Below are 17,124 nucleotides of genomic sequence, written 5' to 3'. Positions count from 1 at the left end.
TGCTTTTCTTATCGGTTTAGCAATCCATCATTCTAAAAAAAATTATTATTATTATTTTATCATTTATTTATTTTTATCACGTTTTTTTTTTAATTGTAGATTACAACATATAGCAATTAACAGTCAGCAAAGTTACACAATTCTTCAAAATTGAAACCAGCTAAATTCAAAGTTTAATAGGCTTCCACCATCAAAAAGCGCGAATAAGTGGTTTCTTCATAATTGTCTTCATATTATATCTATTATATTTATATTATATTTGAAGATAGTATAAAAATATTATTATATTAGAAAACAAATATCTAAATACAATAAAATTATTGTTTTAGTTTATTTCATTCTATTGTATTATCATCAATTATGTTTCTGATTCTTTATTTTCTTCTGCTCTAGTATAGAGATGCTTTTTTTCTAACAGCTCTGGCAACAGGTGAAGGTCGTATTCCTCCCGAAAGTAGGGAGAACGGTAGACCAAACGCCAAAGACGTTTAGGCCAATAAGCCTGTCCTCCTTTCTGTTGAAGTCGATGGAGAGGATGATTGACAGGTTTATAAGGGACGAGATTTTGAGTATTAATCCTCTTAATAATCGTCAATATGCCTATCAGGCAGGGAAGTCCGTAGACTTGGCTCTGGACGACCTAAATAGGCTACTCCAGAAGTCGCTTGACGACAAGGAAATCGCGGTAGCCACCTTTTTGGATATAGAGGGCGCCTTTAACAATGTGTCCTCAGAGTCTCTTGTTGTTGCACTGACAAGAAGGGGCACGCCCCCTACGATTAGTCAGTGGATAAGGACTAGTCTTTTGGGAAGGACTAATATAGCCACCATCGACAATTCATCTCTTGTGGCCAGGGTAAGCAGAGGCTGTCCGCAGGGAGGCGTTTTGTCGCCATTGCTGTGGACGTTATTAGCCGATGAAATCCTGACCAAATTAACCGCGGAAGGTTTTCATTGCCTAGGGTTCGCGGACGATCTGGCGATCGTGGCGAGGGGGCGGTTCGCGGTAACCGTCTCGGAGCGCACTCAGGGGGCGCTCAATATTGTGAATAAATGGTGTAGAACGGAGGGTCTCTCCATCAATCCCCACAAAACTCAAGTGGTTCCTTTTACAAGGAAGAGAAATTTACAAGGCTTACAACAGCCAATGCTCGGAGGGGTTGTGATCCCCTTTGCCATGGAAGCCAAATATTTGGGAGTTATCTTTGACCGAAGGCTGACATGGAATTCTCATATTAATGCTACCGCACACAAAGCCAGAATCGCCATGGGTAGGTGCAGGAGGCTATGCGGTAAAAGTTGGGGATTAAGCCCGAAGATGACTCTGTGGATTTATACCTGTGTCGTGAGACCAATGGTAACCCACGGGGCGGTGGCGTGGTGGACGAAGACCTTGCAGATGGGGGGGCCGGGAGCGCTCGGAAGTATTCAAAGGCTGGCCTGCTTGAGTACGACGGGTGCCATGATGACTACCCCCACTGCGGCCTTGGAGGTCCTGTTAAACCTTCCACCACTCCACATTCACGTCCAAGGCGTGGCAAGAGCAGTTGTGGCACGACTACAACAGGGACAAGCGCCCATTTATCCCAGGCATACGGGGAAATATCAAGACCTATGGGAGGAGCTGGAGGCGGACCCGATTTTGGGCCTGCCTACGGACATAATGACTCCTAGGCATGACTTCCAAAAACCCTTCAAAGTCCTGATTTTAGACAGAGGGGCATGGAAGAATGGGCCGCCAATTACAGGCGAATCTATGTGGTACACGGACGGGTCTAAGATGGATGACGGAGTGGGAGCCGGCGTGTACGGGGCTCATCCGAGATGTAATATCTCGGTGAGCCTGGGAAGGCTAGCTACGGTCTTTCAGGCGGAGCTAGTCGCGATTATTATCTGCGCTACCGAAATAAGAAGGCGGGGAGTGTATATCTCCAGAGTTGTCATTTATTCGGACAGCCAGGCTGCTCTGCGGGCAATTGACTCGTGGGAGATCAGCTCAAGGCTGGTGTGGGACTGCCTAGGTGCACTGAAGGAAATCAGTAGCCATAATAAGGTCTTCCTGGTTTGGGTACCTGGGCACTCGGGTCACAGAGGCAATGAGGCGGCGGACCGCCTGGCCCGGGAGGGTTCAATGAGAGCGCTTATCGGGCCGGAGCCGTTCTGCGGTGTCTCAAGATGCCTCAGGAGCACATCCATTAAGCTATGGATGCAGGACCGATCAAGGGAATGGTGGGTCAAAACTCCAGGCCAGAGACAGGCGAAAAAGTTTATCCATAGCTACTCGCCCAAGCTAACTGCAGAACTACTCCAACTAGGCCGGGTGGCCATAAGGATAGCAGTTGGCATTCTCACTGGCCATTGTAGACTAAATAAGCACATGCATCGCATGGGCCTGGCAACGGATAGCCTGTGTAGGTTTTGTCAGGAAGAAGAGGAGACGGCACTGCATGTGGTATGTCAGTGCGAGGGGCTGGTCTGGCTAAGGTACCGACTCTTTGGCAAAGAGAAGCTGGTGCCAACAAGCCTCAGCCAGGGCCCTCTCTCGGACCTATTAAGGCTTTTAAGGCAAGCAGAACTCGAGAGGGTGCTCTGATGGCAGGTGCTCTGATCGACCACCTGGGAGCCCCCCCCCAATTCCCTAGTTTGGTTAAGGACAGGATAGGGAGAGGGTCTTCAACTAGGGGGATGCCACAATAGATCCTTGGGGTGTCGCGGTGGCGTAGGCTGAATAGCCAATTCCCCAGATGGAATCTAATCTAATCTAATCTAACAGCTCTAAGGTTGAGGCTCAGCTTTTTATTGAGACGGCCTGCTCAAAATTTTCATTATAACGTCTTCCTGCCAGTTTCATTCTTTGTCTGTTCCTCGGTCAGGCTCTGGTCTAAAACTTATTCTACAATATCGCTCCATTTTTATCTCGCTTTTATTATCTTTTCTTGATCATACTTCTTACTTTCCTTAGTTATTCTTTCTAAATCCACCTCATCTTTTAGACATAAAAGTACGATGTAAGTATTTTTACTTCTTTCAACCATTTGACTTTCCTTACTATATTCACCTTCTTTTTAATCAATGTTACTAATTTTTTTGCGTTTCAGGTTTTACTTCAATATATTTTTTGTGTGCGTGCGAATAATTGTTCCTCCCACTGGCCAGTTTAAAATATTTTCGGAAACTAAAGAGATTATAAAATTCCCATCATCTGCTGTTTCTCCCACTCGGTTTGTAGTATTGCCAGATTTAGTGCCAGCGGAATCTCAATTCGAGGCCGTGTTTTTAAAATATGTTTGTTTGATTGTTTATTTGGTGTGTATTGTGTCACAGGTGTTTTTTATCTGTTAATCACACCTCTTCATTTGTTAAAAAACTAATAAAAATGGTGAGTGACAATTTAGTCAATTAGATGGATTGATAAATCATTAAGATAAGTATATTAATGGCAAAAACAATCACTAGCATTACCAAGCATATCGCTAATATATTGTTTATTTCTTCTTACCGAAAGGGTACGATATGCATCAATGCTACACATTATTTTCCACCTGAAACTAAACATTATGGTCCTTTCCTTTTAGAAAATATTTAAAAATAATAATAATTTAACTTGGCAATTGGAAATTTTGATATGTGTTAACATGGGTGCAAAAAAAATCTATTGCTTTTAATTGAAATTTACTGAGTTTTTCTGCGGGAATTTCTGTAAAATTAACATACAGAAAAATTTCCAAGTTAAAATATATGTTTGTGGCTTGTTCCAAATTCAACTTCTAGAGCTCAACCATTTTAAAGTCAAATTCAATAATTTTTTAAAACTGTTTTGGTGACAAATGTTGTGATAATTTATTTTAGAATTTTTGATCAGACTAAACGAATACCTTGTTTCTACTACGTATAATAGCATTAGTGTAATTATAATCATGAATAAAAAAGCACGAGTTAATAATCTACGCGAAATTATCGAAGAAAAACTAATTGCAGAATATTTTTTAATTGGATTTAATTACAAGAACATTCAAATAATTTGAGTAAATTAATCATGTAATATTAAATTGGTAATGTTTAATGATTCAACACAAAATAGTATTTTTTTTTTCTACCCAATAATTTATGTTATTGTAAAAGTTTGACTTTTTGCACCTGCTTAAAAGATGGGCTAGTAGCATCTTCCAAAAAAGAATACTTATCCTTGAGAATTTTAAACTTTTTTCAACAAGAACCACTATTTTTCTCTCAGCTATATTCTCATCTTCAATATTAAAACTTACGTGTTATATAAAATGAACGCCGAGGACTACAAAGCTAAGTTGAAGGTTCAATGACGGTTTTTTTAAATTTAAAGTTGTTGGATTGTATGAATTAATGAAACCTGTACTTGTTATAAAAGATCCAAAACTTCTCGAAAGGATTTTGGTTAAAGATTTTCATCATTTTGTAGATCACGGTAACATGCTTAATGAAGGACTGTTTTCAAATGGTCTTTTCCAATTGAGTGGTACAATATGGCGTTCTCTTAGATACAAAATGAGTCCAGCTTTTACAAGTGGTAAATTAAAGATGGTATTTAATGGTATGCTTGATTGTACTGAAGAAATGATTAATTTAATGAAAAAGAACCTTCATCAAGATTATGAAGTACAAAATGCTTTAATAACATTTACAATAGACGTTATTGCTAACACAGTTTTCGGCGTGCAATTTAATGATATCATTGCTAGAGAAGAGTTCGCAAAATATGGTACCTCAATTTTTAATGTGACACCAAGTAGATATATGCAAATGATAATGTTAATGCAAATGCCTAAAATTTCTAAAATGCTTGGATTTAAACTTATGAATAAAGATACAGAAGAATATTTTAGAAAAATTATTAAACAAACGTTTGATCAACGAATTGGTGGACAAAATCAAAGGAACGATTATCTTAACCATTTAGTAAAACTTAAAGAAAAAGGTGTAATAGAGATTCAAACAAGGGATGAAGATGACGCTTTTTTAGGTTTGGATGAAGCACCACCAGCAGAAAATGTTGTTAAGTAATTCCCATATCATCTAATTACGAATAGCTTAAATGTGAAAAACAAAATATTAAACATGTTTTTTTGGTTATTTGCTAACGTAAACTATTTAAATGAATCTCAAAGTGTTCCTTTTAAGACAATCTTTTATTTGATATAATTTTTTTTTTAATTAATTTTACCGATTTCTTATATCCATTACATATAAGAGGACAGGATTGCAGTTTTTTCTCCTTTTTTTGTCAAAATGAACCGAGATTTCAGTTCTTGTCGTTTCCTCGAAAACGGCTTTCTTTTTTTAAAATTTAAATATTCCTAATTTACAAGAAGACATATACATTTTATTTGAACCTACCTAGTATAATAAAGTTGAAGTTGAGTCAATTTTGAATTTAGAAGAAATTATTAATAATATTAATCAGAGAAATTGGTACGAATATTTTTTTCTCTCGATTTTGTTCATTTTAAAACTGCCATTTTTGAAACCTAATTTGAACAGTGTGGACTGTGGACTAGTGATGGGCAGAACGAGTCCGTCTTTGGACTCGTTGGATTTGAATCAGTTCCAGGGTTGGAATCGATTCCAACAACTCGTTCACTGATTCCAGTCTGTACTTACCCTATGCATTAGTACAAATGTCACGCGTTGTAATTAAATAAATCATTAAAAGTTAGCTTTTCCAGTTAATAACAAAACTATATTTCTTTAACACACATTAAGTAGTTCCCTAATTTCCAATTAATGTGATAAATATAATATTAACAACGTAACCAAATATTAACAAAAATAGGCTAGTCAAATATAAAAATTAAAGTAACTGCAGTTTTGTCGTTATCTAGCTTGACCACTGGAGTTAACTTGATTCAAGAAGAAAAACGGAAATGGGTAGGAAATTATTCCCATAAAAAAAAAAATTATAACCCTTCAAACAAAATGAAAATTACTCATAAAGAAAGAAATATTTATATACTATGAATTGAGTATCAAGCTTTTCAAATATCTTATTTTTTATTTTTTTTTTTTGGCGCATCAACAGCTGAGGTTATTAGCGCCCGGAGCTTTTACCAGTGCACTGCCGGCCTTCGGTCAGTGTTCTCTCGTTACAAACAACACTGTCCATCACCGGACAGTGAGCTGTAAGAAGCTCCTGGGAAGAGAAAATCTAAGGGTCAGCTGCTGGATTCGAACCCGGGACCTCCGCGTGGGAGTCCAGTATGCTAACCTCATAGCTAATCCCTTCCCCGTCGATTGGAAATAGGTTTTAGTTAAATATTCGTTGCCATGGCAATGGAACCGTTTAACAACTCCGGTTCCAGCTCCAGCATTTTCTATTGGCTAGATTCAGTGAACGAAAAAATGGAACGAGTCCGGTTTCAAAAGGATTTAAATCACTCCGGATTTAACTCCACCAATTCCAGTGGATTTAACCAATGAAATCGCTGGTGTTGGGCCGGAGTCGTTAAACGGTTCCATTACCATGGTAACGACGACTGACTCCACCTGCACTCTAGATCATTCCGTGTTTGTATATTATATTTTATTTGAAATTCTTCGTATTTTATAAGAGTAATGGACAAAAACAAATTTTTAAAAATTAAAAACATCTTGTGAAAGCGTTATAATGTTTTTTGTTTTCAAATGAAACGAATATTTAACTAAAACCTATTTCCAATCGACGAATGTTTGTGAAATAGGTGATAGAGTGGGAGGGATTCAGCAGTAAGTAAACTAGTTAGGTAATACTATTTTTTAGCTCAGTATTACTTTGATCGTCGTAATAACATGTACACGATTTAACTTTCGCCAATAAAGATAAGAGAAAGAGCGTCCAGCCGTTAAGTTAAAGATTAAGCACACAGCATTTTCTTTATGTAAAATAAAATATATTAAATAATAAGTAAAGTAACTACAGCATTGCTTTTTAATTAATGAGATGGGTGTGCCTGGTGTTTCTTTGCAAGGTTCGCTATATTGGGTACGAAATTATTTTTCCTTCGACTCCCTGTCTTAGATCGACCCCTACTTTTGTTTAGAAATTAACAAAATAATAAAATGAATATTATTTTAGAATTGATATTCTAAAAAAACCTTGGAACTTATTTTATTCTTCAAGCATCAGTATTTAAGCTCGCCAGGTTTTATATTTTGGTGTGGATTCCTCTTACAAGTTGGAATGTGTCAGTGAACTTCTATATAGTAGCCTCAAGTCAGTTTTATTTTAGTGTAAACGACTACAGTATTAATTATTTTCATTTTAATTTGCCACAATTTTTTGGGGCGGGGCGGAATCATTTTTTTTAAAAATAGGGATTTGAATCAACTCGTTCCACCATCGGACTCGTTCCACTGGAACGAGTCCGCTCTGGTAGCCCATCACTAATGTTTAGTTAGTAGCATCTCTTGGAAGAACTTACACCAAGTTTCAGCCAGATCGGTCTATTTCTTTGTGTTTGGCATTCGTTTGAATCGAGGAAGTCGAGTGATTTTCAAGAAATGGACGAAAAAGAATTTCGTGTGTTGATTAAACACTACTTTATGAAAGGCAAAACACCTCAGGAGACTAAAGAGAAGCTTGATAAACTTTATGGTAACTCTGCACCTTCGATTAGAACAGTTGATAAGTGGTTTCAAAATTTTCGGAGTGGCCTTATGGGCACAAGTGACGCTGAACGTTCTGGACGCCCTGTTGAGGTTACTTATTTTCTTACTTATTATTCGCAAATGATTTTTTGAAAACTTTTATTTACCAATTTTTTTTTTAAATCTCTGGTTTCTTTAATAATAATAATAAAAAAATGAAAACAAAAAAATTGTATTAACCACTCCGCCGACGCCGTCGCTTTAATATTACGTAGGGGAGCCATAACCCCATTATCCTACCAAATTTTATCAAAATCGGGCCAAGATTTACAGAGTAACTCTTTCCAAGTTGGTCATTCCCTCTCCGTGGATGATAAATACCTCTTTAATCACTTATAGTAAATAAGAGATTGTGTTGTACTAAATGTCGTACTGTAGCATTCATCATGATTATCAACAGTTTGTTGTAGCTTGTGTTTTTAAACCTAAGAAAAACAATTTACTCTTCTAGCTTTTTAGTACTAAAAATAACTTGCAATTCTATTTTTCAGAAACGTTAAGGTTGCACCCTTTAACGCCATTTCTGTTGAGGACATGTACTAAAACTTATACAACTTATTTTGGACTGGAAATCGAGCCTGGCCAAAAGATTATTATACCACTATCTGCTTTGCACATAGATCCTCAACACTTTCCAAACCCTGAGGCTTACATCCCAGAGAGACAACCACCAAACACTTCAAAAAGTAATTTTACCTACTTACCATTCGGTGATGGTCCTAGAATGTGCATAGGTTAGTTCATTTGAATATTTTTAAAAAAATTATTTTTCAAATAATCATCTGTCTGTATATTTCTTTACAAATATCCAACACTTTGGGTCCTAGGGAAGAAGTATATATTTAACCCTAAAAATGTATGCCAGTTATGTAATTTAAAAGAGCTAGACGATCTGTCGCACTTCTATCTTGTATGTCCTCCGTATTCTGCCATGAGAAATAAGTTTTTGCAGGGATTTATCGGCCTTCCAGATGCATTATTATTTCTCCTAAATGTGAACACCATTGAGGAAATAAATGAGTTGTTTTGTTTCACCATTGAGGCTCTCAGTCTGAGGGAAAAGAAATTAGAATTGCTGTTGTAAATGATGAGCTGGCTCTGTAGTATTGGTAGCTGTATATTTGGTATTTTTCCACCCTTTTTTTGAGGGATTTTATTGTTTTTTAAAAATTGATTATTAATAATATATTTGTGAAATGTTTGTTTTGTATCTATTTGTGCATGTTTTTCATTCCGCTTTAAAGATTTGTTTATTGGCTATTTTAAATATTTAAATATTTTAATGTTAAAGTAAATAGTTTTAATAATTTTTTTTAAGAATTCGTATTAATTAAAATGTATTGCTCAAGGTATGATTTATAGTGGGTCGAGCTCCACTGTTATGCAATTTTGTATTTTGGCAGTGAATAAAATAATAATAATAATATTTTTACTGTATATTTCTTTACTATTGTTTAAGTTAATTGAAAATACTTTAATTGTTTTGCGAACACTAAAAGATGTTAGCTAAGATTTGTATTCCTCAACGTGGGAAATTCAATGAAATAGTGTCAGATGGGTCAACGAGACTCATCACAGCAATTTCAACATTTTTGTTTGAATGTTGTTAAATTATAATTCTGCAATGTAAAATTGTCGGGAGTTCAGTTGAGAGTCTGGATAAATCTTGAAGGAAACTATTTTATTTTTTTTTTACATCCATTTTTCAGAAAAATTAAAAGACAAATCATAGGTAAGTTTTCAGGTTTTTGGAAGTAAATCTTCCAAACCATAACTCGGTATTATGCTATGATCATCATCTACAATATACATCATACATTATCAACATCAATTTACTTGAACATCAAAATAAAAAATGCTCTATACTAGACGACTGGAAAAAACTAATTTCATTGGTAAATTCGTACCGCAAATAAATCTGTCCAAATATTCACTCGGGTCAGGATCACAAAATGTCGCGTTGAGGTTTACCCACAACTTGTTTCTCTTTCAAAATTAAATATTAGAAATTATCTTAGAATTCTTTGTAGGAAATTGTGAGCTCATATTTTCTTGTTGTTTTCAGTTTCTTGAAAATTGTACTGTATTATATTAAGAATCAATTTAGATTGAAACATATTAAGGATATTTCTGCATTAGGGCCATTTATTAACGTGTTAGAATTATCACGTTTTCCACTTATTTTAAGTAGTGAAATTAATAGGTCAATAAATATTTTGTATCCTTTTACAAAAACTCAAGGTTATTTTAATATTTTGTTGTTCCTTGTACATTTGCTTTACTGAACCACAAGCAATTATAGGCCTTCACCATTAATCGACATTTATATTATTATTGTAAGCTGAAAATAATTTTCAAAGCCCGATCTCATCTGGTAAGTTTGCAAGGCTCTTATATTAATAATTTTGTCATATTGTCAATAAGTACTCTGCCACAAGTACAATAGAAAAGTGAACTCAACATTTAGTATGCTGCCATTTCCTATTTACTCGTACCTTCCGCATTCTAATCGGTAACATTTTTTTCCTTATTTATTTCTTTAATGTTGCTTAATGTAATCTTAAATAATTTATAACTGCCGCATCATTAAATTCACTCATTTTGGTGGTATAATAATTCACAACGAACTACATCAAGTCCTCTAAGCTTATTCAGTTTCTTATTGGGGATTTTAAAAAACTGAATCCCAAAATAAGGGACTGAATTTGGTAATTTGTATTATTTCTATTTCATTTCTCCAACATCTAAATATTTCTTCTTTGTTTGTAACTTTTTTTTTTTTTAAATAAAAACATAAAAAAACAGGTATTACTTTCTACTAACAAAATGTATCAATTTTTCAGGTCTTAGATTTGCAATGTTGGAACTAAAACTGGGATTGGCGAAAATAATAGAAAACTTCAAATTCACTTTAAGCCCTAAAACGAAACTTCCCTTAGAAATGAACAATTTATCATTTATACTGATGCCAAGCGAAAAAGTTTTATTCAATCTAACTCAAGTTTAAATATTTATGTTGAAACGGTATATTTTTTTTTCTTTAATATTTACTTTCTGAATAAAAGTAATTGTGACTGAACTATCTGATGTAACCTTGTATAGTTCCTATTCATCAAATATAATTTAATTATTTCAAATCTTTCTTCTCAAACAAACGAATGAGTAATATTTCGGCATGATTAATGTGTACTACTATTATATGGTTATAAAGATGGAGGAGTACTTCTATGTTCTATTTGGTTTAGAATGAGTGAATGTAAATAAGTATATTTAGAGGCAAGTACAAGTTTTGTCAGAGTTTATTTTACACTGCTCATAGCAGTGAATAGTGAAAGCCAAAAAGCATCAAAATAAAAAATAAGAAATCCTAAATACCGATAAAATAAAGAAAAAGTATTTTAGATTTTAAAAATGTAGAATCACTGGGAGTAGCTTCATAAAAAATAAAATTATGTTTTACAAATAATCTGGAAATTTTTAAGTATAAATTATTTGTAATAAGTTATAAAAAGAAATAAATATAAACAATTGTTATTACTCTTAAAGAAAATAAGCTTGTGTAAATAGAAGTTATTCTGGCAGATTATGCATTACAAATAAATATGATAGTTGCTTATATATTTTTTAATAACAAAATGGATCATTACCTACATTATTTATAATGTAATGGAATATAATTTATTTAGGAATTTTATTGCTGGACTGATCAGGTCGATCACTTCAATCAAATGCTCTATCTACTTTGAACAATACTCTTCCAAGAAGTTTCTAGCTAGGTTTTGTTCTCATTCAACTTCTGGTAACTGCTCAAGCTTTCTGAGGAAATTCAAGCGCTTTCAACGACGTATAAGAACATCTATCCTTCAGCATAAGTCGCATGAAGCCGTAGTTCAGGCTACAATGTCACCCTCATATACTCGAAATTTTAATTTGAATTTTTTTCCTAACGAAGTATCTTGGTAAGTTTGGTTGAAAAATTATAGTTCAAATACTTCAGCGGAGAGAGGAAGGCCAATCGTCGTAAGAAAACAATCAAAAGTGGAAAGTGGAGCTCTGTTCCACTAAGAGCCGGATCGGGATGCAGGTCAGAAATTAAATCTATATCTTATTTGTCCCATTTATGTACATGCAGCCTAGATATTTTTGACTTGTCACTTGGTTTACAATACATAATTTTAAAACTCAGCAATATTTGTTGGATGTTGTTGAGAAGAAATGGATGAGAAATACCTTTGCAAACTTGATCTAAAAAATAAAAATTCATCTCTGAAAATCTAGTTACATGAACAGTATGCATAAGGAAATTATTGTTCAATTTAGAAAATCAAAGATCACTGTAAAAGATATATCTGCCCAAAACACTCACCTTAATAATCAAATTTTTATTTTAAAGAATTTTCTCCATTTTTAACCATAAACCTCCTATTGGATTGGTAATGAATGCCTTTGGATCACATTTTAATGGTTCAATATTTTTAGAACTAGCATTAATTTGAAAATTTTCAACAACTTTTGCTAAAGCCATTTTTGCTTCCAACAATGCAAATCTCCTTGCTATAATCATAAAAGAATTTTAAAATAATATTATTTTCATTTGAAAACAAGGAAATATTAACTATTAATTATTTAAAATATTAAACAAGGAAAAAACATTGGTAATTGAGACCATTGGTGCCTTCTCACTTCACTGCATTCACTCAACACTGACTCGATTGACAAGCAATGAAAAAGTTCTTAACTAAAAGAAATGATCAGGCAGCCAGCTGGGTTTAAACCGCAATGCTTCCGAGATCTCAAGAACACCGCACTAAACTGAGCTAATCCTTTCCTTAGATTTGTTTTAATTTTTACAAGTTAAATGCTTACCAATACATACTCTAGGACCGTCACCAAAAGGAAGATAAATGCCACGACCCTGGCGTATTGATAACTGTTCACCATCTGCAAATCTTTCTGGCTTAAACTCTTCCGGATCAGGAAAATATTTTTGATCTCGTTGTATTGAATAATTAGGAATAATTATTATTGTATCTTTTTCAATCTGATTTCCATCATCCAAAGTGTATGTTTTGGTACAGGTTCTAATCATTAATCTTGTAGGCGGATGTAATCTTAAAGTTTCTACAATAATAATAAAGAGCAAAATAAAGGAAGAGAGGATAGTTAATAAAATTGGGAGGTGATATTTTTTTTTTTCTCTACCTGATTAGAAATGTGGTAAAATGAATAAGACAGATATTTAGAAAAAGTACAGAATATTGATTAAAGCTGAAGAAAAGTTGAAGCAAATTTGCACCTTCCACAAAAGACTCGGACAATAGCTTCTGAATAAGCTATCTAACTCACGGACCACTTTGCAGCAAAGATAGACAAGTCATCGTTTGTTTTCAGCATTTAGTTATACCTGTCGGAATTTACCGAAGACCACTCACAAAAATGCAAGAGTAATATGGTAAGATAATTTGATTTTTTTCATAAAAATTTATTATATTAAATTTTAAAAAAACAAAGTTAAAGTTAATTTTTTTAGCTGCATTCATAACTGCAATCATTCACAATGATTTCTGGGAGCCTTTTTGTTGTTAACATCTTACTTACCAAACGAAGAAAGTTTCAAAACAGAAGAGCATTAAAACATAAATAATTTTTCAAAAAATTGCATTTTTTTTTAGCCAGCAATTCTCGGTAGGCTAATTTAATTTAAGACTCTTCATAAACCTATTCATTCCAAAATAAACTCAGATTTGCAAAAGAAGACTTTTCATCAGATCTAAACTATAAAAGATTCAAGGTTGTTACATGTTAGATATTACAATGAAAATAATTTGTGAGGTTCCCAATAAAATTTTTTAACAGAACTTTTAAAGTGATAAAAATTGGTTTATGCTTGCTTAACTGATAACTATAAAATAACTGTTTCATCCAGATTAAAATTTAAATATAAATTAGTTAAGTTACCTGCCATTACAGTTTCCAAATATGTCATTTCCTTTAAAGAATCATAAGTAATAGGGCCATATTTTTCTTTTGCTTTCATTACTTCATCTCTTACTTTTGATTGTACTTCAAGTTCTTTGGATAAAACGTACAGTGTGTATACAATTAAAGAAGTAACTGATTCAAATCCAGCGAGAAAAAATGTGAACAATTGGGCAGCTAGAAACTCATCTGTAAATTCTAAAGGCATATAGGAATTTAAAATAGAAAATAAAATTAAAATAAATTCAATACAAAGAAAGTATCCAAATAATTACCTATTTTTTCATTAGTGGAATCACTATTTTCCACTTCACTAGCTTCATTTGCCTCGTATTCAACATAACCTTTTTCTTTTAGTTGAAGCAATAATTGTAGAAAGTCATTTCTTGTTATACCACTTTCTTTTCGTTGATTCAATGTTTCTTTTGTTAATGTACAGAAAAATTCAGAAATTTCTGGATCAATTAGATTGAGTTTTAGTATTTTGGCCAATTTTGGGAAGAGAAAAGACACAGTGTGTCTGATCATCAACACGACGCTCGGTTTAAAAATGCGGGAGGCTTTTTTCCTAAATTCATTATCAGGATTCTTTTGTGCTTGAGCTTCTAAGCCAAAGGCACATGAAGCTAAAAGAAACAAACAAAACAATGATTATATTTTATCATTTTTATTCAACAATATACGGTTAGACTCCGCGAAAATCTAAAAGCCTAGGCCACCGCGACAAGAAGTTGTACTGGCACTGGGACACCCAATACAAGGATCACCTTTTGTAATGTGTATGTTTGTATTGAAAAGCTTTGATAAAATGCTCCTAGAAGGAAGGAATTTTTCTTCTACAAGGAACTGAAATCTGAATCTCACCAGTCGTTCCCTTTATCGTAGCACGCAAGTGTTTTTTTGTATCCCTAATCTTCTTCGGACACGATAAGTGCGAGCGTGAGACGGAAACACGAGTGAAGGTAGAATTCTCTACACCAAACTAAGTAATCATCTCTAATGATGGATGAAAGTAAGAAATGAGGTTAGGGATTCAATAAACATGGGTTCTGCAACGGATAAATCAGCAATATTATCCAGCAATATCGACCTAACCGTATACCAGTCCTTCTAGTCAAATAAATAGCTTGAAGTCAGTTTTATAAATCTTACATATGATGTCATTTAATGATTGTGAAATTAATTTAAATTTGGTAAGTACAAATAATGAGCATGATTGAAGTGTCCATTTCCACATACAACCCAAAAAATAAAACTGTTTAGTTAACACTGATAATTAGAAAAGTTAAATTTTCTAACGTAAAGATATTACTTTCTGTAAAGGTACCGCAGGTACAATAATTTAAGAAATAATAGTTGAGCCTCAATTTAATTAATTAGTGGCTTAATGATGAATATAAGCTTCGAAATCTACAGGCTCATTATTTATTAGTAAATATTCCATAAATAAATTAGTAAATATCACTATTAATAGCTAAATTATTGGTTAAGGTTTTTTGTTGATAAAATATTAATTTAAAAATATAAATGTTACCAATAATATCAAATCCGTAACACGATATTATATCTCTTATTAGAAAGTCTTCGCCAGTAGCTTTTTCATTCAAATATTCTAGTAATACATCTGTACAAGATGATATTTGGCTGAACATCCATTCCAATTTCCCAGAAGTAAAAGTTGGGCTCAATTTAGAACGCAATGTCTTCCACATTTGCCCTTTTAAGTTAAAAAGATTCTCTTGTAATGGATTAACTTTTGAATCGAAATTAGAATTAATTCTATCTTGAAAATATGAGAAATCTTTAATAAGAATTTTTTCAATAATTTCTGGATCTAGTAATAATATTGATGGCTTTCCAAAAACACCTGGAAGTCCTGCATATTTATATCCAGCCATTTTTGTATAAACTTTATCTATGGAATCTTCTATAGTCTCTTTTAAAAATAATACTTTCCAATTTACTACATTTTTATATCCTGTTTCATAATATGGCATACCTCTGTCTTTGAAATAGTCATAATTCTTTTTCATTTTATAAAATACGAACAATATCAGTGGAGTTACCATTATTATTATATCAAAAATCCAGGATGTAGTAATCAGAGAATACATTTCTATAAAAATTTGCGTTCTACGTTTGTTACCGGCAAAATTAAACAAAAACTCTCTCACTTAACACTACTAGTATAACAATTTTATACCAAGCACTAAGATGTAGCCTTGAACCAACAACAAATGTTTGATTAGTCATTCCTCACTCAAAACAAAGTGATATTATATAAGTTCTTGGTGGGAGAGTGGTTACTATCTGCCAATATAGATAAGAGTAGGCACTTGAATTATAAAGCTTCAATTTTTGTTTTTCAATGTTAATTGTATTGCGGGAAATAAAGTAATTCTGTGTACAAGTTAGATGGTTGTTTAACATTCCAATCTCGTATTTGTATGAGTTGGATATGTTCTACAACAAAGCTCTTGACATGATAATATATATTATTTCTATTAACAGCCTAAGCCTAAGTAAATGAAACAGTCGACAAAATTGTACAATATAAGTAAATTAAAAAATAATTAAACAGATAATGCGTTAAAAGAAAAAAGAATAATAAACTTCATTAGTATAAAGTGCGAATAGTTTTTTGAAAGAATAACAAAGAGTATGTACTTTAAATGTCAATTTTACATTAACTTTATAATAAAACTGGATCATATATTATTTTACTGATCAAATGAAACGTAAGAGAAAGAATCTATTAAAAAATTTAATTTTCGATTGCATTATCAAATGTCAAGATGTTCATGGTTTCTACAACGTAGATATATATTTTTTAATTCTGTAGGCTATTTTACACATTATTAACTTGTACCCTGCAAGAAAAATAGTTTTGAAAGTGACTAAGTTCCTCTTCATTTTTTGCATATGTATACTTTTTGTATGAATTTTACGAGAATTGTACATAACTCCTGCTAGAAGAAGTCCTATCAGGTTTAAATCAACAAATAGTAATTATTTAAAAAAATGTTAAAACAGGCCAATAATGTGGTCATTAATTCAGATCATTTATTTGATGGACTAAATATGTTTAATATTTAGATTATTGTTCAACATTTTAGGAAAGATTTATATAAATTACGAAGAGATAGAGAAAACTTAACATCGGTGTTCCCTTTGGACTTCTTCCAATAAGTATAAAGACTTTTTCCAATTGATCTGTATACCATAGTATGCATCATTTTCCTTCATTTTTAGGTTCAAGGTTTTTATTTAATTGTGCAATAAAGCTTTTCCGTTTTGTTTTGTTTTTTCTTTCTTACAGACTTTTCCAAATCTTATCTTACTATTCGATTTCCGTTATTAAAAGTTATTTATGTTAATACAAGTTATTTTAAATAAATAAATACCTATTTGACGTAATTCTTTGATAAATCAAATTGCTTTCTACTTAACTTCGCTTCAACTCCAAAAACTCTTAATTCTTTATTTTGT

The 17,124-nt window shown here is 33.0% G+C and overlaps 2 protein-coding genes and 1 long non-coding RNA gene across 3 annotated transcripts in view; 2 read left to right on the top strand and 1 right to left on the bottom strand.

Moving 5' to 3' along the window:
- LOC141457108 (uncharacterized) overlaps nucleotides 1-17,124 on the bottom strand; it is a 23,524-nt gene extending 6,400 nt beyond the window's left edge. Inside the window, exons 1-5 of the mRNA XM_074133638.1 lie at nucleotides 15,170-17,124; nucleotides 13,911-14,261; nucleotides 13,615-13,833; nucleotides 12,523-12,777; nucleotides 12,047-12,210 (exon numbers count right to left, since the gene is read on the bottom strand). Coding sequence (XP_073989739.1) covers nucleotides 12,047-12,210; nucleotides 12,523-12,777; nucleotides 13,615-13,833; nucleotides 13,911-14,261; nucleotides 15,170-15,749 — 1,569 coding nt within the window. The 5' untranslated portion in view covers nucleotides 15,750-17,124. The remainder of the gene's footprint in view (nucleotides 1-12,046; nucleotides 12,211-12,522; nucleotides 12,778-13,614; nucleotides 13,834-13,910; nucleotides 14,262-15,169) is intronic.
- On the top strand, nucleotides 2,883-5,163 carry LOC141456707 (cytochrome P450 6k1-like). The gene is made up of 2 exons (XM_074132917.1): nucleotides 2,883-3,379; nucleotides 4,436-5,163. The coding sequence occupies exon 2, from the start codon at nucleotides 4,447-4,449 to the stop codon at nucleotides 5,035-5,037; it is 591 nt and encodes a 196-aa protein (XP_073989018.1). The 5' UTR covers nucleotides 2,883-3,379; nucleotides 4,436-4,446; the 3' UTR covers nucleotides 5,038-5,163.
- On the top strand, nucleotides 7,395-11,122 carry LOC141456708 (uncharacterized). The gene is made up of 3 exons (XR_012459924.1): nucleotides 7,395-7,707; nucleotides 8,148-8,390; nucleotides 10,500-11,122. It is a non-coding gene; the product is annotated as an uncharacterized lncRNA (long non-coding RNA).

Source organism: Rhodnius prolixus, unplaced genomic scaffold (assembly GCF_049639745.1).
Source record: "Rhodnius prolixus isolate KJV_2025 unplaced genomic scaffold, Rpr scaffold_10, whole genome shotgun sequence".
In the NCBI taxonomy this organism is placed as follows: domain Eukaryota; kingdom Metazoa; phylum Arthropoda; class Insecta; order Hemiptera; family Reduviidae; genus Rhodnius; species Rhodnius prolixus.
Note: the sequence above shows the minus strand (reverse complement) of the source record. Positions and strands in the feature narration are given on the sequence as shown.